The 18,514-nt window shown below is 34.4% G+C and overlaps 1 protein-coding gene across 10 annotated transcripts in view; it reads right to left on the bottom strand.

Annotated features, from left to right (window-relative positions):
• Window positions 1-18,514, bottom strand: part of HCFC2 (host cell factor C2) — a 60,960-nt gene that overhangs the window by 6,183 nt on the left and 36,263 nt on the right. For 6 of the 10 annotated variants that reach the window (XM_082419384.1, XM_082419383.1, XM_082419381.1 and 3 more), the window contains 3 exons: window positions 16,701-16,838; window positions 14,933-15,118; window positions 10,722-14,297 (listed from right to left, as the gene is read on the bottom strand). In XM_082419384.1, the coding sequence (XP_082275510.1) occupies window positions 13,983-14,297; window positions 14,933-15,118; window positions 16,701-16,838 (639 nt within the window). In that variant the 3' untranslated portion in view covers window positions 10,722-13,982. Of the gene's footprint in view, window positions 1-124; window positions 7,867-10,721; window positions 14,298-14,932; window positions 15,119-16,700; window positions 16,839-18,514 lie in introns of those variants that run through there. The other 4 variants (XM_082419376.1, XM_082419382.1, XM_082419380.1 and 1 more) reach the window with 4 other exon arrangements.

Here is an 18,514-nt window from a genome sequence, read left to right on the forward strand (position 1 = left end):
CTTCTAGCGTGCTGTCTTGATCTTTGCAATAAACTAAATTTAGATAATGTAACTTTGTATAATTTACTAGTATTGTACTTGGGTTGTTGCCTTTTTAAAGTGAGGATTTGTATTTTCTCACCTATTCTTTTTGGTGATAATTGAGTCATTTTTTTTTTTTTTTTTAATCAACAATTGCTCTTGTATAGTTTGCCTAAAAGGCACTTTGAGTGAATGTCATCTTGGAAGGACACTCACTCAAATTTATAAGGGAGAAGCAATTTCCTAGATACAGGCTGGACAGAAACATTTACTTTGCCAGAAGGAGCTTTTGCGGGCACAACTGGGATAATCTGAAGTTAATAACTCCCTCACTGCCTTCCCATTTAAAAAATAATCTTCATTACAGAAAATTCAAATGGGCAAAAAAGGGTGGTTAAGCAAAACCAACCATCATCCTACTATGTTAAAAACAACCAGTGTTAATATTTTGGTAAATATGATTTGTCCTTTTACTTTGCTAAATATGTATATTTTTATAAAAATGGGCTCATACTTGCATACTGTTTTGTAACATGCTTTTTTCACTTAATATATTGTGAACATCTTTCCCAGGTCATTACATAGTCTTCTACTTTTATTTCTTTATTATTCTGTTGTATGGCTGAAACATAATTTATTTAATCTTCTATTGGACATTTTGACTATATACATCTTTTCACAGTTATAAACAACACTTCATTGAATCTTGTGTACATCCATGACTGTTTTCTTCAAATAAATTCTATTAGTAGAATTGTTGGTTTAACAGATATGCAAAATTTTAAGGCTTTTGATACATATATAATTGTATTTTTGAAATATCTTACATTTGATCCAGGCAGTATGTCATTATATAACTGATAAAAGCACTTGATCTTTAGTTATCAGGTTATTTCTCTAAAGTTTAAAGATTGAGCTATGTTTAAGAAACAAGATTAAAAAATTAGACAACTTTAAAATGTATATCAGTATATACCAAAATGAAATTCTAAATTTAATAATTTGCTATTAGTACTAAAACTTCAGAGTAGGTAAAATTAGGTCAATTTTGGATTATACGGGCTTCATACTCTGAAAGAACATTGGCAATTTGCACGTGTCAGGTCCATAATCCCCTTTTATGCATGTGAGAAGTAGTGCTGCCTTCTTACCTGGCTATGATGCATGTAACTGAATGTCATGTTTTCTTCCCCCCTGGAACTTCTTAAGTATGTAAGCTCCTGCATTAACCTAAAAAAGTTAGTTTTTAAAATAATTTTGTATGTGTTGCTTTATGAGTATCTAAGAGAGAAATGGGCTTCAGTGATTAAGTCACAGAAGACGGGACTTAAGTTAGCTTCTATCTATCTATCCCCTCACTACCTCATTATAAACGGAGATGCTTTAAGTCCAGAGAAAATTTTTTTAAATGCTACCTTCCTAGTGTCATATGCTTGAGTATGATGATGTTTTAAGCTATCTGTATATCTTTTCCTCTTATAGTACACTATCTATGCAGTATTTTCCTTTCTTCAAAAACATGCCTTCTTGCATATCAATTAGGCCTGAAAAATGAAAAAAAAAAAAATAGTTTCTACCATTTACCAAGAATGAAATCTTGCAGTGCAAGATTTTTGGAACATATATTTTCTCTTAGGGAAACTTTTATCAGCAGTCCAAAATAAGACAATATTTCTTGCTTTATGTGATAAAATACACTTCTGAGTCACTCAAATAAGTGATACTGGATGAGATCTATACTGAAAGCTAGTCTATTTTATTTAAAAATTTTTTTTTTAATGTATTATTTTTTTGGCCACGCCATGCGGCTTGTGGGATCTTAGTTTCCCACCCAGGGATTGAACCTAGGTCCCTGGCAGTGAGAGCGCTGAGTTCTAACCACTGGACTGCCAGGGAATTCCCAAAGCCAGTCTATTTTAAATGTATATTTTTGGTATCCCTGAATTAGACAATTTATTAGTTTATGTAATAATTTATATACATATATTGACATTAAACTCACATTAAGTCATATAGTGTGCTCATGAGTAAAAAACAGAACAACCGTACTAACTTTGTTTTCAAAGAGTTGTACTATACTGTCTAAAAATTACTCAGTTTTAATTGATGGTTTCTTTTAGAGCTAGATACGTTACTTTGCTTAATTTCACCAAGTTTAGCTTCCTCTTGCTCGTTCTGCTCCAGCCACCCTGGTCCCTTGGCTCCTTGTGCTGTGTTCTTTGTTTCTTCCCACTCCCCTGCCATGGCTTTAAACAAACACATATACTTCCTTCTGCCTGGGTAAGGCCAACTCATCCTTCAGGTCTCAGCTTAAACTTCATCAGGAAAGCCTTTGAAACTTTTGTAAAAACTCTGTACTAATCATCAAATACGGAAAATAGCACCACCCCAAATCGGTTTGTAATAGCCGATATGCTGGCTGCTATTGCCCCATGGATATTTCTTTCAAGACTATGCTGCTTTTTGTACCTGATTTTAAGGATTTTAAAACCATAAGGCAGAATCCTTTCAAACCATAGGCCACAGATGGCATTGGGATGGATTCATATCTCTGGCTTCTGGGCATCACATTTTGAGATACAAGCTTGCCTAGAAATACAGTTACAGCTTTCCCTGACCTTACCCCAGAGACAATTTCCTTTTGCACTGCATATTAAATAGATAGCTGTGCAAGGCAATGTATTGTAAGAACTCCTTTGCCAAGTTTAGTGCGACCGAGCGTGCCAAATAAAGTCAGTAAAATATGTGCTGGCTCTGTGTGTAGAGGCCTAATGGCCATGTATGCCTTTTAGGGGCGGAAGGTACAAGTTGATAGGTTAATTCCTCCATCTTCCACAAAAATACATAAGATTAAAAACTTCTGACACAACAGCATACATTTTTGCCTCTTTTGAAAAGGCGTAATTTAGGTCTTTCTTGATTGTCCTCTAAGTACAAACAGTAACGGTTTTGTGTCTTACTTTTGCACCTCTTTTCCAGGGCTCAGTTTGAGTACATCTGAATGAAAGATAGTTCTGAACCTTAAACACTGGGTAATTGGTTGAAAACAAGTTGCTAGGCAAAGACAAGTCATAACAGACAGTGCCTTTCAGCTAGGACAGGTATGCCAAGAAGGCCCACTCATGCATATATAATGCCCAACATTAGGTTTACAAGAAACCAAAATCAAATCCTTTTTTTCAGACCAAAGCAATCACTAGTCAAAGAACACAAGTAATATTTGGGCTAATAGCCATTTAAGGAAATGGCAGAGCCATTCCTTACTGTGGAGGAAGAATGTAACTTTAAAAAAATGGTTTCCTATACATTTCCAACCTTGCAAGTAGCAGTCCCCACACCATAAAAGTGCTGTCTTGTAGGATAGTACAAAGGAAAGAACGAGGCATCCTACAATTCTGTACAGACTACAAACTATTATGTTTCCTACTCACATCAGGGCAAAGTAACGTGAATTTTAATTTAGACTTTATTTCTGAGAGTAAGGCAGTCTAGATACCTTCAGTAACTCCTGTTTTAAAAAACCAAATGCTGAACAAAATGTAAGGAACAATGTAAAGTTGTATTAAATAAATATCTTTTAAAATGTACCACTGAGTTGACATGAAAATATAAGGCATCTGCAAAACGCCAAAAATGAAGTGGAAACAGGACACCTGTGAGGTAAGCCAGCACCAACGCCTGCTTTTGCCATGAGAGTTCTGTTAAACTCTGGAGACCAGGAGCTACCAGTAGTGGGGGAACTGCACATAAAGCCCGAGGCTCACTTAGGCTGGAGTCTAGCTGGGCCACGACCGAGAAGTGGGCAGCAAGGAACCTGGCCTGTTTCAATTTTGGTTCTGGGTGGAGGGGGATAAATCACCACCACCGTTGAATTCATAATCACTGGTGAGCCCTCAAGGTTTGTGATCTGAAATCAGAGAACCTTCAAGCTCATAATTTAAAGTGGTCTCAGGTTAGTGGCACCTGGGTGTTTGGCAGAACAAACAAATTATCTTAAGGATCTCAATTTCAGTCCATACTTCAAGTAATTCCTTTTTTCCCAAGGAAAATAAGTTTCAGATATCACAAAACAAGGGGAAATGGCACCGTAAATGAAAAACAACACGATTTATACAGCAGTAGACTCACCCACAAAGAATACTGGTATCAACACAAGAAAAATTACTGATGTATAAAGGAATAGAAGCATGGAAAATATGAATAAGGAGCAAAAGATTACACAGGAAAATAAGGACATTTATAAACCAAATAGAACTCATAAGAAAAAAATATAATAATTGAAAAAAACCCCAACAAATAGAGGAAGGGAAAAAAGAATAAGAAAATGAAAAATGAAAGATAAGGGAGGAGTGGACAAAAATTTAAAAAGATGATATAAGAAATCATAAAAATAGAAATCATAGAAATAAATCCAAATTATACTTGTAATCATAATAGATGTACCAAACCATCCGTATGTTTTCTGTGGCCGTATCTGTTAAGTGTGTATCAAAATATGAGGCCAAAGAAAGATCTAAGATTCAGATAAACACTAACCAAAACATTGCTGTAGTAAGTAAGGACAACAAAAAGATGAAAGTAACAGCATTCACAGAGAGTCACTACATAATTACAAAAAATTCAGTTTTCACCAGGGAGATTGAAAAATTCTAAATTGGTATGCATCTAATAATAAAGCCCAAAGAAAAAGAAAGCAAAGAAAAAGAAAGCAAACACAACTTAAAGAGAAATTGAGAAATCTGCTTATCATAATGAGATCTTGAGACTCTTCAGCAAATAAGAAATTAAGTATAAGGTAAATCAGTAAGGAGAAGATCTGCACAGCACAACTAACAAGTTTGATCTAATGGACACTACACTCAACAACTGAGGAATATACACTCTTATCCAGTAAACATGGGGCATGTATAAAAACCACAAGATAAATCATAAAGCTAGTCTCAAATTTCAGAAAATCTTATAGCTCATATTCTCTGGAAAAATGACATAAGAAATAAAGATTAAGACAACTATAACCCAGCCCTAGCATTTGGAAATACACTTTGAAAATGACTAATGGGTTAAAAAGTCAAACCTCTGGAAGGATTAATGATGAAAAAAAATGAGAAGGCACAAATGAACTAACAGGAATGAAAAAGAGTCATAACTACATATGCTGTGGAAACTAAAATGATATAAAGCTAATAAGGATAACAATATCAAAAAGTTAAACTAAGATGAAATGGAGAAATCCCTAGAAGAATTTATTAAATTTAACAAAATTTAGGATTTAAATTTAGGATTTAATAAATCCTAATGATGCTAAAACCCTCAAAGAAATGAATCAATAGTTTAAAGTCTTCTCTTAATGACCACATGGCTTTAAAGACTAGTTCCAATCTTAAACTCTTCCAGACAGTTGAAAAACTCATTTAATAAGACTAGTATAACCTTGATACCAAAACCAGACAATGACAGGACATAATAGGAGAATTAGAAGCTGATTTCACTCACAAACGTAGAGGCAAAAATCCTAAAGAAAATATTCGCAAATTGAGTCCAGCAATGTATTAAAACACACACACCATGATCAAACTGGGTTTATCCTAGGAATTATAGATTGGTTCAATATTAAAACGTCAACTATCATAACTTAATACATCAACATTAAAAGAAAAACCAATTTAACCATTTAAATGGATGAGAAAAAAGCATTCAGTAAAATTCAACATTCATTCTTCATATAAAACTATTAGCAAACTAGAAATAGAAGAGAATCTCCTTAACGTGATGAAGGCCATTTGTGGGGAAAAAAAAAATACTCAACTGAAATGTTGAAAGCACTCCCTTTAAATTGGGGCTGAGACAAGGAGGTTCACTATCAGTTCTTTTCAACGTTGTACTACAGGTCCTAGCAAGTACAGAAATGTAAGAAGACATTTTTTAAAAGGTAGAAGGATCAGAAAGGAAGAAAACTGCCACCATTTCAGATGATGTGATTATATAAAAAACTCAGAAAGACATCTAGATACATTATTAGAACTAATAAAAATTTAGCATGGTTGCTGGATCCAAAATCAACACATAGCAACAATATATCTATAATCAGCAACATCCACTTAGAATAGAAAGTGTAATTTTAAGAAATTTACCACAGCATTAAAAAATATATAAAACTCCCAGAAAGAAAACTAATATAAGACATGAAGGCCTTTATGGAGAAAAACTGTTAAAGTTTATTGACAGATATTAAAAGAAAACCAAATGGAGAAATACACAATGTTTTTGGATGGAAGACTCATTACTGAAAAGATATCAATTTTCTCCAAGCTAATCAATAAATTCAATACAATCACAAAAGATAATACACAAACTGGGAGAAAATACATACAACATGTTTAACTGACAAAGGACTGGCATCCAGAATATATAAAGAAATCATATGAATCAATGAAAAAAAAGACACACACCCAATAGAAAAATGGGCAAAAAAGACATGAATAGGTATTTCACAGAAGAGGAAACACATTCATGTACAAAAAAACACTCAGTTTCATTAGTAATCAGGGAAATGCAAATTAAACCGACAGTAAGATACTATACAATCGCCATCCAATTGGCAAATATAAAAGATAGTCAAGATTAAGTGTTTGCTAAGATATAAGTGTTTGCAATGACACTCAACCACTGCCAGTGGGAGCTTAACTGGTACAAATGCTGTAGAAAACAGTTCAGTATGACTAAGTAAAACCTGCTTCTTAGAGTATCAGTTCTCAAATTTTTGGTCCAGAACCTCTTTACATCCTTAAAAATTATTGAGGACCTCAAAGAGCTGTTGTTCATGCGGGTTATAGTTATCAAAATTTACCATATTAGAAATTAAAACAGGCATTTTCAAAACAAAACTATATAGGCACACACTTGATAAGCTGTCAGAGTGATGATGTCATCATATATCTGGAAAACATTTAAAAGTGAAAAATGAGAGTGAAGAGGCCAAATAATGTCTTAGTATTCTTATGAAAATGCTTTTGCCCTCACAGACTCCCCTGAAGGGGTCTCAGGGACCTCAAGAGTCCCTGGACCATACTTTGAAAACAACTGCCCTAGAGAACTCTTGCACATGTGCACCAGGAGACATGTACGAGAATTCACTCATTCCTCAAATATTTATTAAGCATCTACCATGTGCCAGCATTGTTCTAGACATTGTGAATGTGTTAAACAGACAAAATCAAACAAAAAAGACAAAATCCCTGCCCACACGGAGCTTACATTGTAACTGGCAGAATGCTCACTAGCAGCATCATTCAGAATAGCCAAAAACTGAAAACAATCCACATCTCCATGAACAGAGGAATAGATAAATAAATTGTAGTATAGTCATACAATAGAATACTATACAGTAGTGAAAAACAGATGAAATACACTTACATGCATAAACATGGATAAGAATCTCGAAAACAGTGTCAGAAAAAACTCACACGAGAATACATACAGCATGATACCATTTACATAAAAGTTCAAAAACAGGTAAATCTAAATAATATATTATTAGGGATACAAAATATAGATGGCAGGGCCATAAATAAAAACATGGGAATTACTGCCAAAAAATCCAGAATAATGTTTACCTCATGTGGTATGTGGGGAAGGAAGACAGAGTGGGGTAATTCTACACATCTGAGGGTATTCTAGTTCTTAAGCTGAAGATTGAGTACATGTGTGATCATTTTATTTATTCTCAACAAACATTGTAAAAGAAAAAGGATATAAGGTTACGTGATATAACTTCATCAACAAAGAGAGGGAACATCCGATTATTTCAGCCACTGTTCTGCATTGCATATCAGGCAATTATTGTAACTGGTGGGAAAGAAGTACATAATAATATGAAAAAAGGAATGAATATGGGCTATTCTTCACAGAAGTTAACTAGGTTCCCAGAGAGTTAGAATCTAACGAGATGGCAGTATTATAGCACTGCTCTGCCAAGTTGGTTCAGCCACTGGCATGATTCTGGTTAGTTGGTTATGTTGTTCATTGGGTATATAATTATTTGTATAAAGCGGAGAATGAAATGATAGGTGATACAAATCACAAAATAAACCGAGACACTGCCTCTTTACTGAATTCTGTTGACTTTCAGAAGTACAAATTCCCTTTGGCACATTCTCCTAATAGTGCATTTATGTGTTAAGCAATCCAAAAATACAGGAAGTGCATGGTGGCTATTGACTGTTTCTCCACATTGGTCAATAACAGGTGCCCAGGTTGGTCACAAGTGTCATAATAATTTTGCAATCATATCTTTGCCAGGGTCATCACCAACAGTGCCATTTTGCAAATTAAACAAGGCACAGTTAAGGTACATTTTCACCTGATTCAGGGGATTAGCTATACAATTTGGTATACAATTTAGAAATTTGAAAAAAAAAAGATCTTGAAACATTGGATCCATCCCTCGTACCCAACAAGGCAGGCTAAAGTTATCATCTTGGGTTAGGGAGGTGGTGCAAGAGGCAGACTAGGCCCGGCAGCAAATGCCTGGCAATACATTCTCAGGAAATGGAGAGCAGACAGTGTATCCTTCAGGTCCAATCTCTTCAACTAGGTTCCAAACATTCAGAAAATTCCAGACATCGTTGTGCTATTTTAAAAATCCTAGGCTGCTTGTTACAAAAGACCCCAAATCTTACCCATATGTAAGCTGGAATGGACAATGTCACCAGGAGGTGCTAAAGTGCAACTGGCAGCAGGATGATTTCGGATCAAGCAGTTGGCTGGACCTCCGGAGCCCTGCCCCCTCTCTTACATGCTACGCCGCCTTCAGTGGCACACCCACAGCTTTGTTAAATCGGATGTAATTATTATACCTGCAGCTTTGTCCTCCTTCTCCAATAAGAAACAGAGAAATAGGGAGGAAGCTTTCCTCAAGCTCATAGAGAACTTCCAGTCCATCTTTTCAGAGGAGGAATGGATAATCCTCTTGGTCAGAGGTGGGCATTTCTTGGACCGTGACTTACTAGCGGACAGAGTTACTCTATGCTCAAAAACAAAACACTAGATGCTACCTTATATAGATATAGAAATAGAAGATATAGAGATCTATTTTGAATAAGGAGGCTGGTATAGCTTTTTCCTTCATCATTCGGTTTATAGAATTGTTTCTCCCCAGAATGTTGTAGTTCATGTTTTTCCAGGCATGATTTCTAAAAAGTCTTTTTCTGAGTTACAGAAATATATAAGTATAAGGACTCCCAGTTATAACTGGGAAACTTGGAAAGAAGGTGTGCCAATGTCATCTTGTTTTCCAGTAGTGTAAGAATCCTTTGTCCTGTAAGCTTAGAGGTGACAACAGTGACCTGACAGACTCCAGTGAGGTTCTAACGCTGGTGCTCTGTGTCCTCCAGCAGCTCCCTGTGCTTACATACTAAATATGTAGGTAGCTTCTTCTAAAGTTAGACAATTGTCCATGGCTTTCCTATATGGAAATCAGAGAGACTGACTTTGGAAATATTTTTAGCTCATTTTCCTGATCATCCAATGTTAAAAATCATTATCCAGCAATGCCCACCGGTCTCACTAAATTCTCAGATCTTTTTAGATCAAAGAATTCCTCTTGAGATCTATACACACCCATATTAAATCCCTTTTAGCCTAATAAATATGTGACATATCTCTTACTTATCCCAGAACTTCTCTTAGGAACCTAAGTAACAGCAGGGTAGGGTAAGACAAAGGTGGAGCTTGTATTTCCTCCAGAGGCTTATTAAATCTGCTAAAATCTCTTTCCCTTTCAAAGCCTCCCTCTCACTTTGACCCAATTTGAGAAGGGGAGTGAGAGTATGGAGAGAGATGTACAGGTGCAATTTTCTTTAATCATTTGTTAAAATATTTAAGTAGCAGCTAAATGGCTGATATGGAAGAGAGATAAAGACCCGGTCTCTGACCGTCTGGCAGAGGGAGAGGAATAACAACGCTAACGAGTAAGGGCGCAAGAGCTTTTAGGCTGCTATGACAGAAGATTGAACAAAGGACAGTAGGGGCATAAGAAAAAGGGGTCAAATCTACCTAGAAATGAAGTATGTCAGGAAAGGCTTCAGCAGGTTGGCGACCTTTACCTAAATCTTGAAAATATGAATGGAGACAGGTGGGAGTGGAAAAGGGGACTGCAGACAGAAGGAGGTGCACAAAAAGACAGAGAGCACAGTCCCACAGAAACTAAAAAAACGTCAAAGTGTCAAGGGAGTGGTTAAAGTTTCAAATGACAAGATTAAGTACAATGAAAGAATTCAATGGATTTGGGAAATGAGACGTTATCCCTGACCTCTGCTAGAGCCATTTTGATGGAGTAGCAGGACAGAAGACCGGCTGCTATGAATTAAAATGAAAAGCATAAAGAAAAAAAAAATTAAGACTAAAAAAGACCAAAAAAAGGTGACAACAAGTTTAGTCTGTTTCTTGGAGCCATCTGCCTTTTTTCTTTCAAGCATACTAGTTTAGTTACAATAAAGGTTAGATAGGCTTTACATTTCTATCAGAAAATGACTCCCAAACACAATCCACTCAATAAACAAGTTTTTAGACACAGTTCATTCTTTATGAGCCTGCCTATATCATTTTAAGTGAATGATATAACATCAGCATTTCTACAGATTTACTCTGCCACCACTAATTTTTCTTCCATGTAGTTCAAAATAAATAACACCTGTAATTGCTTATAGTAGAAAAGGTGCTTTATTTTACATGTCATTGGTACACAATACATAAAACCGCCTAAAATTAGTCTTGGAAAACATAACTGTCAGTTATACCTTAAATGGTCAAGGACCAAGTCTATTTTGAACCTATTTCATTTATGATCAGATGACTACAGTAATTTTAAATACTAATAATCTCTTCATATCCAATGTTACAAGTTATTTTTATGCTACAAGTGCTGCAATTTTTAAAAATAAAAATATCTCCAGTTATAGTAGACCATACATCTAACTGGAACAAATCTTTGCTAGTCTACAAGTCTTTGAAATAATGGATCAACAGTTTCACCTTCTTACAGATGATTATATTTATGCAATTGGGTTATAGGGCAGGGGGCCCTCATACATGCAATCGGATTATTCCTGTTTTTTTTTTTTTAATGCAGATAAAAGTGGGTTTATAATACCCTATTTCTAGTTAAGTTGCCAAACAGTTTACTAAACTAAAATAAAGCCAATACAATACTTTAGAAAACATAATTCTAAGAGCATGCAACAGCAAAATCTTTTTACTACCTATGTGAACCAAATCTGCAGAGTCCAGGAAGAGGACTATGGCACAAGACTTGTACATCTGAATTGCTTATCCAGCTGGGAGGAGTAAAGAAAGTAATTTAATTCAGGGTAAATCCTCTTATGAAAGATACCTGCATGTTATAACCCACTGCTACACAAAGGGATCTTCACTTAGAAAATGTGCAAATCATAGAAGCTAAATGCACTTCTCTTGTTATTTATCCCAATCCATTCTATTCATAAACACATAGCTCAATGATCTCATATGAACTATTAATGTCAAAGCCACAGAGATTTCCCAATGGCGTCTTTCAGTCACCAATCATTTATCAAAGAGATAAATGTGATTACTACTTAATGTACAAATGTGAAAAAATGGTAAGAAACTGGGCTGATTCTCAAAGAAAAAACATTTGTTATTTTAACAAATCCCTTGGTATAGAAAGACTGCCTTTCTCTCTAGAAAATAAGACATATTTTAGAACCACAGGTTCATATTCACCTCCTAGTCTAGAAAAGAAGAGATATTTAAACAAAGTAAACTAAACAAAATACTAAGTAGGTATAAATGTACACACTCAAACAAATATTCTATTCTTTGCTTAAAGTCAACTTATTCCTTGTCATTAAGAGAAGTGCTTCAAGATGCAAATTGTTAATTAATGCAGAGAATAAAGGGTTAAAAGCCAGACCTTTTCTTAATAAAGCAAACAGATCATTAAAATGATTGGGCTTGAAACACATACTTACTATAACTTTCCATTCTTGTTCTTTTTGTAACTAAACGCACACATATACACAACAAACCCTAGCATTTAATATGTGCAAAATTGCTTACCATTTATTTTAACTTTGGTTAAGTACTTCTTTAGCCTATATCAGACATATTATGGAAGCTACACAAATGATTACAAACATAATAATGAGGTAAGTTAAAATTCTACTAGTGCAAAAAGCAAGCATATGCCAAAAGCAAAGCATATGAATTAAACAAATGCAGACTGAAGCTCTCACCAAGGGAGGTGCTGGGATAACAAACCAGAGAAGCTCCTTGTAAACACTGTTTGTAAAGTACACATTTAAAGATTAAGGATTCATATAGCCACAAAAAAGGTATTCTAACAACACCACAGTAGTGCATTTATTTTACCTTTAGAGTTTGGAAATCACTCATTACGTGTCTAACAGTTTGCATATTTTCTTCAAGAGAAAATTAGTGAGACACATTAATTACAAATACTGTAGTATAAAAATCCCAGTTCTTTACAAAAATTATATATTAAAATATTCTATACACTTTTAAATTAGTAACTGGAACATACATATATATCAATTCTGCACAATTAAATCCATCTTTGCTTGGAGTATTATACATGAAGTTTGAGGACATAGCTACTCAGTCAACCTAAACTGGCATAAGGTTACAGGGTATAAAACGACAGACCTGTGCCCCTGCAGTTACTGCAGCTCTTAGTCTGAAATATCTTTTCTGCAATTATTGCTCTGTATATTCATTCCAGATTCGAATAGGCAGTGGAACCATGAAATGTCTAAAAGGTTTAAAACAAGTTACCTGTAGCAGAGTATCCATAATGCCTATATGCATCTTTAAGGTTGTAATGGAACCTGAGTAAGCTGTCTAATGCTTATATTTCAGTTGTAAAAAAGTTTATACAATTTCAAGGTAAAAACAATGCAAAAATAAAACATTTAGAGCATTTACAAAAATCTTACAAATGTTTAAAACACTATTTCAAAACTCATGTCCAGTTAAGGTGCTTCTTTCTTTCTTCAATAAGAAGGACATACTTTAACTTTGAATTTTAAACTATGAACATTTTAATTTCAGCAAAAGCAAAATTAGATCCATTGAGACAGATGTTGAAATGTTTAGGGATATACTTTACTTCTGATGAACATACAGAATTTTACTGCTGAAAGGGACCTTAAAGGTAAACTCTTTTAACTCCCTCATCTATTAATCAGGAAATTGAGGGCCAGATAAGTTAAGTGCTTTGGCCAAAAATATATTCCAATATATCAACCTGGTATGAATTAAGAAAACCCATTTTCTTAATTTTTGTATGTTGCCATGATTCTTGGAAAATGATGAAAATTCAAAAGCAGAGTTTCTGAACTTGCCTCTTTCTTTTTTTAATTTCTTAAGCTCTGTGCTAACTGTAGATAAAGAAATGAATCAAATGGCTACTAAAATCAGTATTACAAATACTATCCAGTAGAAGATAGTTGTTAGAGGACCACTGCTCATATAGAATAAAGTTAGAGGGAGTACTCAAAGACAGGGCCTTTACAATGTAGAGAACATTTACTATATAAGACAGCACAGTGTACAACAGCCAGTTACTAGAATCATCTCAATAACTCTAGGATGACTGAGTTACATGGCCTTTATAAAAGATATTGGAGTAATAAAGCCTTCTAGCTTTTATCTTAATTTTACTATTTTCCTTTATAAGAGCTATAACTTTAGGGAAGAATTCATATACTAGTTTTCAGAGAGGCTTTGCTTCTTTTCTACTTTTATTTGGATCTAGAATTGAGCAAATACATTTTAAGAACAACTTACAAACTCAAATTTATAACTGCTAGAAATACAGTCAGAGAATACTCTTTTAAATGACAAATCTCCAAAACCAGTTACTAATAAATAATCATCACAATAGCTTCAGTTTAAAAAAAAAATCAATTTAAAGGTGCTTTTTTATTGTTACCTTGAAGCCATCGAACTTGTGTAGCTGGTCCATATCCCTTTTCATTCTTTGCTGATATCCTGAACACAATGGCAGGCCTGGATGTATAATCAATATGTGCATTTGCAAGTTGCCCAGCAGTTACTATACATGATGTCTTTAGACCACAATAAATCCTCATAAACACAAGCTGACTTGGATTATCTTGTATTTGTGCTGTGCGGATAGCCAAGTAGGCTGAATATTCCAAAATATTTCCAGAAGGTGAAGTTGGAGGTTCCCAGGAAAGATGGATACCCTCAACATTCTTGAAGAGAGGGGGAAAAACAAAAACAAAAACAGGTAAAAGTTCTGAAGTTTTCTCTAATCTCACTTATTATGTTGAGTCTATCTTTTGAACACAAGATGCTTTTCACTAAAGTAACTGCATTAGATGTTAGAACTTTTACTGTTGATTTTTAAAAACTAATCTTAATTGGATCTACAGTGTTTACTTCATGCCCTTTTAAAAAACATAACTAGGCTTAAAAGTCTGCCTGTACTACCCCAAGAAAGGGATTTTTCTTATCTGAAAGCAGACCTTATCTTCTCTAAATAGGGGTAGGACCTTAGGATAAAATATAGTCCAATTAAATGTGTTCTATTAAAACTCTCCAGCACAAAACTTTTTGGTTCCATAATAACAAGAACAAAGCTAATATTAAGAAGCATACACAGATTTCCCTGACTTTGTAAAATTTGGATGCTGTAATTCTGCTTGAAATTTTGGTCCTTAAAAATATCATGAATGATTAGAGAAAAATATTTAAAAAATTTTTAATCTACCCCTTTTAGATACCTCTCATTTCATCAGACACTAACAAGAATCTCTAAACTGATAGTTTTACTTCATGTACAAAGTTTCAGTAATTTAAATCATTAAGTCTTGACCTGATGTCTCACCTTTGAAATTCTGACTGCAGAAGGAGCTCCAGGAAAACCGGGAATACAAGTTTTAAATTCACTGATTTTGCTGAAAGGGCCTATTCCGCAACCATTGATGGCAGCAACCCTGAATCTGTATCCTGTGCCTGGAACAAGATCTTGTTTCTTAAGTAAACTGTAGTCAGGTACATCTGCATTTCCTATCTAAAATGTAATATATGCAAAAGTCAAAGAAAAGATGCAATTAATTATTTTTTCATTAAATAACAAAACTTTTAAAGAATGAATTATGTTTTAGGGTTGTAGTTCACATTATCTATTTTCCTCTTTCATACATGGAATGAACCCCCCCTCCCCCAAAACAAAAGTAACTAAGCCCATAAATTGGTGATTCTCATCCAGAGGAAAAGTGCCTTTCCAGTTGAGAATCACTGGTTATAAAAAGAAATATAAGGGTATTCTGCACATGAAGAGTATGGAGATAGAAAAAAACTGACCACTATAAACAAGGTAACAACTATCTCCATGTAAACTTAACGTGGAGTAGAAATCTCAGAAAATTTACTGTCAAACAGTCTAGCCAGGAACAATACCCTTTGGACATAGGCAAGCAAACTTGATAGAAAAGGAATGATTAGCACGTAGTACAGAGCGTTTTAATAATTAATATTCAGCAGATGCTGAAAAAATGTTAAATTAAATAATTGGACTGCATACTCTGGGTAAGAAGATCATAACATCTACAACTTTCAAACAATTTTTACATATTCTCCCTAACTCTCACTACACCACCAATGTACCATCCCATTTTTTTTAAGGGAGTTAGGTCATCTCCATTTCACAGATGAGGAAACTGAGTCTCAGCAAGGTTAAACAAGTGACTTGTCCAACGTCACACTGTCAAGTGCTGGAACTAATGATTCAAATTCAAGTTTACTGGCTCTAAATTTTATGTTCTTTTCGTTCTTTTGGGAAAAACAGATAGCTACTAGGCCCTTAGATAAGGATATTTCCATGTATATGAAATCAAACTACAGCCAGAAATTTTGTTAGGCATAATACCAACAAATTATTAACTAGGATATCTATTTTTGTCAAGAATTGGAAGAATTCAATATGTAAAAGTGAGACACCAGAAGTAATATTAGAGAAACTAAAATATAATGATAAATGATATAGTTCCCATTAGTAAGATCTTTGGGAGATTCAAACTGAATATGTATTTCTTTGGCAATTCCCTCTCTGAAATTCCCCATTCCAGAAAAAAATTAGTTCAATATGCTTTGGAGCTGTTATCTATTTCAGAATTCTTAGAGGGTTAATGTCTCATCTATATATATGAGGTCCTCTTTAAGAGACTTCAGAATTAAGGGAAAGTTAGATTGTATTCAATAGCGTAGGGGTTTTTAAATTTTTTAAACTGTGAAATTAGGAATAACAAAAGTTCTAAGTAAAAAAATGTTCTTTAAACATTCTTTAAACACACCAGGTAACACAATTAGAGATATTTCAAAAAATCTTTATCTGTACTGGCCAGACCATATCTTTTATGACTCAAAATCCAGCCCAGTGATTGTATGAGATTTTTTAAAATAACCTGCTTGTGATATATTCTATAAAAAGAGTCTTAAAAAAGAATACAAGATAGCTATATACAGAACTCTCAATTATAGATTGTAAACAGATCCCAATTTCACTCATTCGAATGTCCTGAATCAGGATTATTTTTTAAAATCTCATTCTTGAGGCTTATAACTAACAGTGTAGAAAGTATGTCAATAGCTACCTTTGAGATGCTTTGCTTCCCTTTTGGCAGCAAATAAAACTGGCTCACCAAAGCTGTATTATTTTTAAAAATTCCTACATCACACCACTGTCGTTCTCCTGCTTTCATTGTTGCCACTGGATTTGAAGGAGTCTCTTTCTAATTTCAGAGAAAGAAAAATTTATGAAGACTCTTACTGAACATACAAGAAATTTTAAGATTTAATAAATCCATGCAGTGATCTACAAGTAGGTATATGGGTAAACACCACAATTAATAGCTCATAAGTAAATAAACTCTTAACAGATTAGGTCAACTGACAGTGAAACAGGGTTGCCAATTCAAACATAGGGAGTGACAGGCATTCTCCAAGTCAGTAGCTCTGTGCTATCAACCTAGCTGGAGTTAGCATGCTTTCCAATCAGTGATACGTTAAAATGCCAGCTGTTTTATAGAACATTGTCATTTCAGAGACTCTCTCAGAAAATGTAATAATCCCTTTAATGTGACACTACAACTTGCTCCAAAAGGAGCAAATAAGGAAAAATTCATTCCAAGCTGGCTTATTTCTAGATTCAAAAACAACTAGCAGAAATTCAGTGACCTTTGCACTTGAAATACCTGTGATTCTCCAAACCTAAAAGGAGAAAAAATGTTCAAAACTAAAATGCAATTTGAATATAATTTATTATATACTAAAGAGGAACAGATTAAACAGTTTTACATTTTTACCTTGCTTTAAGACTAATAAACTTCCTCTACCTTAAGCTACTTTTAGTGATAAGTGAATTATACTTATCCCTGGAACTAACCTTTTTAAGCCATCTTCTTTATAAATGAGACACTGTTTCCAGAAGCTCAAAACAAATGTGCACTTCAGTTATTTATTTCTGTCTTGAATATATAACAGCAGAGGTATATGCTTATAATTCACATTACTTGTTACTTAGGCTATCACACATGACAAAGTGAGCTAACTAGAAGAGTCTTTAAGGTTTTTAGAAAAGGAATAGCTTTCAATTTGTTTTCATTTTAAAGTTGTAAAAACTCTCTTCAACAACTTTTATAAAACAACTGGCTCCAACTGAAATAACAGATACCACTCTGGCTGATGCATTGCAGAATAGATTTAAGAGATAAAAATTCATTTTAATAATTCTTCTCTGAGAAGAGTCTAAGAACACTGGGACTTAACATTCTGGAAAGGTGAAAGCTGATGAAGGTAAATACACAATCAAAAGCCATAAAATCATGACTGAAAGAAAACTAAAACTATAGACTAATCTTGAAGATTCTAAAAGGTAAATTTTAGGTCAAATAAAAACTCTTGCTCATAGCAATAAAGTTAAAATGACTGAGAATTTAAAAATAAATTTAAAGATATACACAAACACATGTATTCATCTAAGTGAAACAATCTTAGTATACTATTTGTGAGGCACATTCCTAGCATTTATTTATTTATTTATTTATTTATTTATTTATTTATTTATTTTAAATGGACATTTTTTTTTAAATTTATTTATTTAATTTATTTATTTTTGGATGCGGTGGGTCTTCGTTGCTGTGCACAGGCTTTCTCTAGTTGGGGCGAGCGGGGGCTACTCTTCGTTGCGGTGTGCGGGCTTCTCATCGCGGTGGCTTCTCTTGTTACGGAGCACGGGTTCTAGGCACGCGGGTTTCCGTAGTTGTGGCTCGCGGGCTCTAGAGCGCAGGGTCAGTAGTTGTGGCGCACGGGCTTAGTTGCTCTGTGGCATGTGGGATCTTCCCAGACCAGAGCTTGAACCCGTGTCCCCTGCATTGGCAGGCGGATTCTTAACCACTGCGCCACCAGG

The sequence above is a fragment of the Balaenoptera physalus genome (assembly GCF_965194825.1).
Source record: "Balaenoptera physalus genome assembly, chromosome: 13".
In the NCBI taxonomy this organism is placed as follows: Eukaryota; Metazoa; Chordata; class Mammalia; order Artiodactyla; family Balaenopteridae; genus Balaenoptera; species Balaenoptera physalus.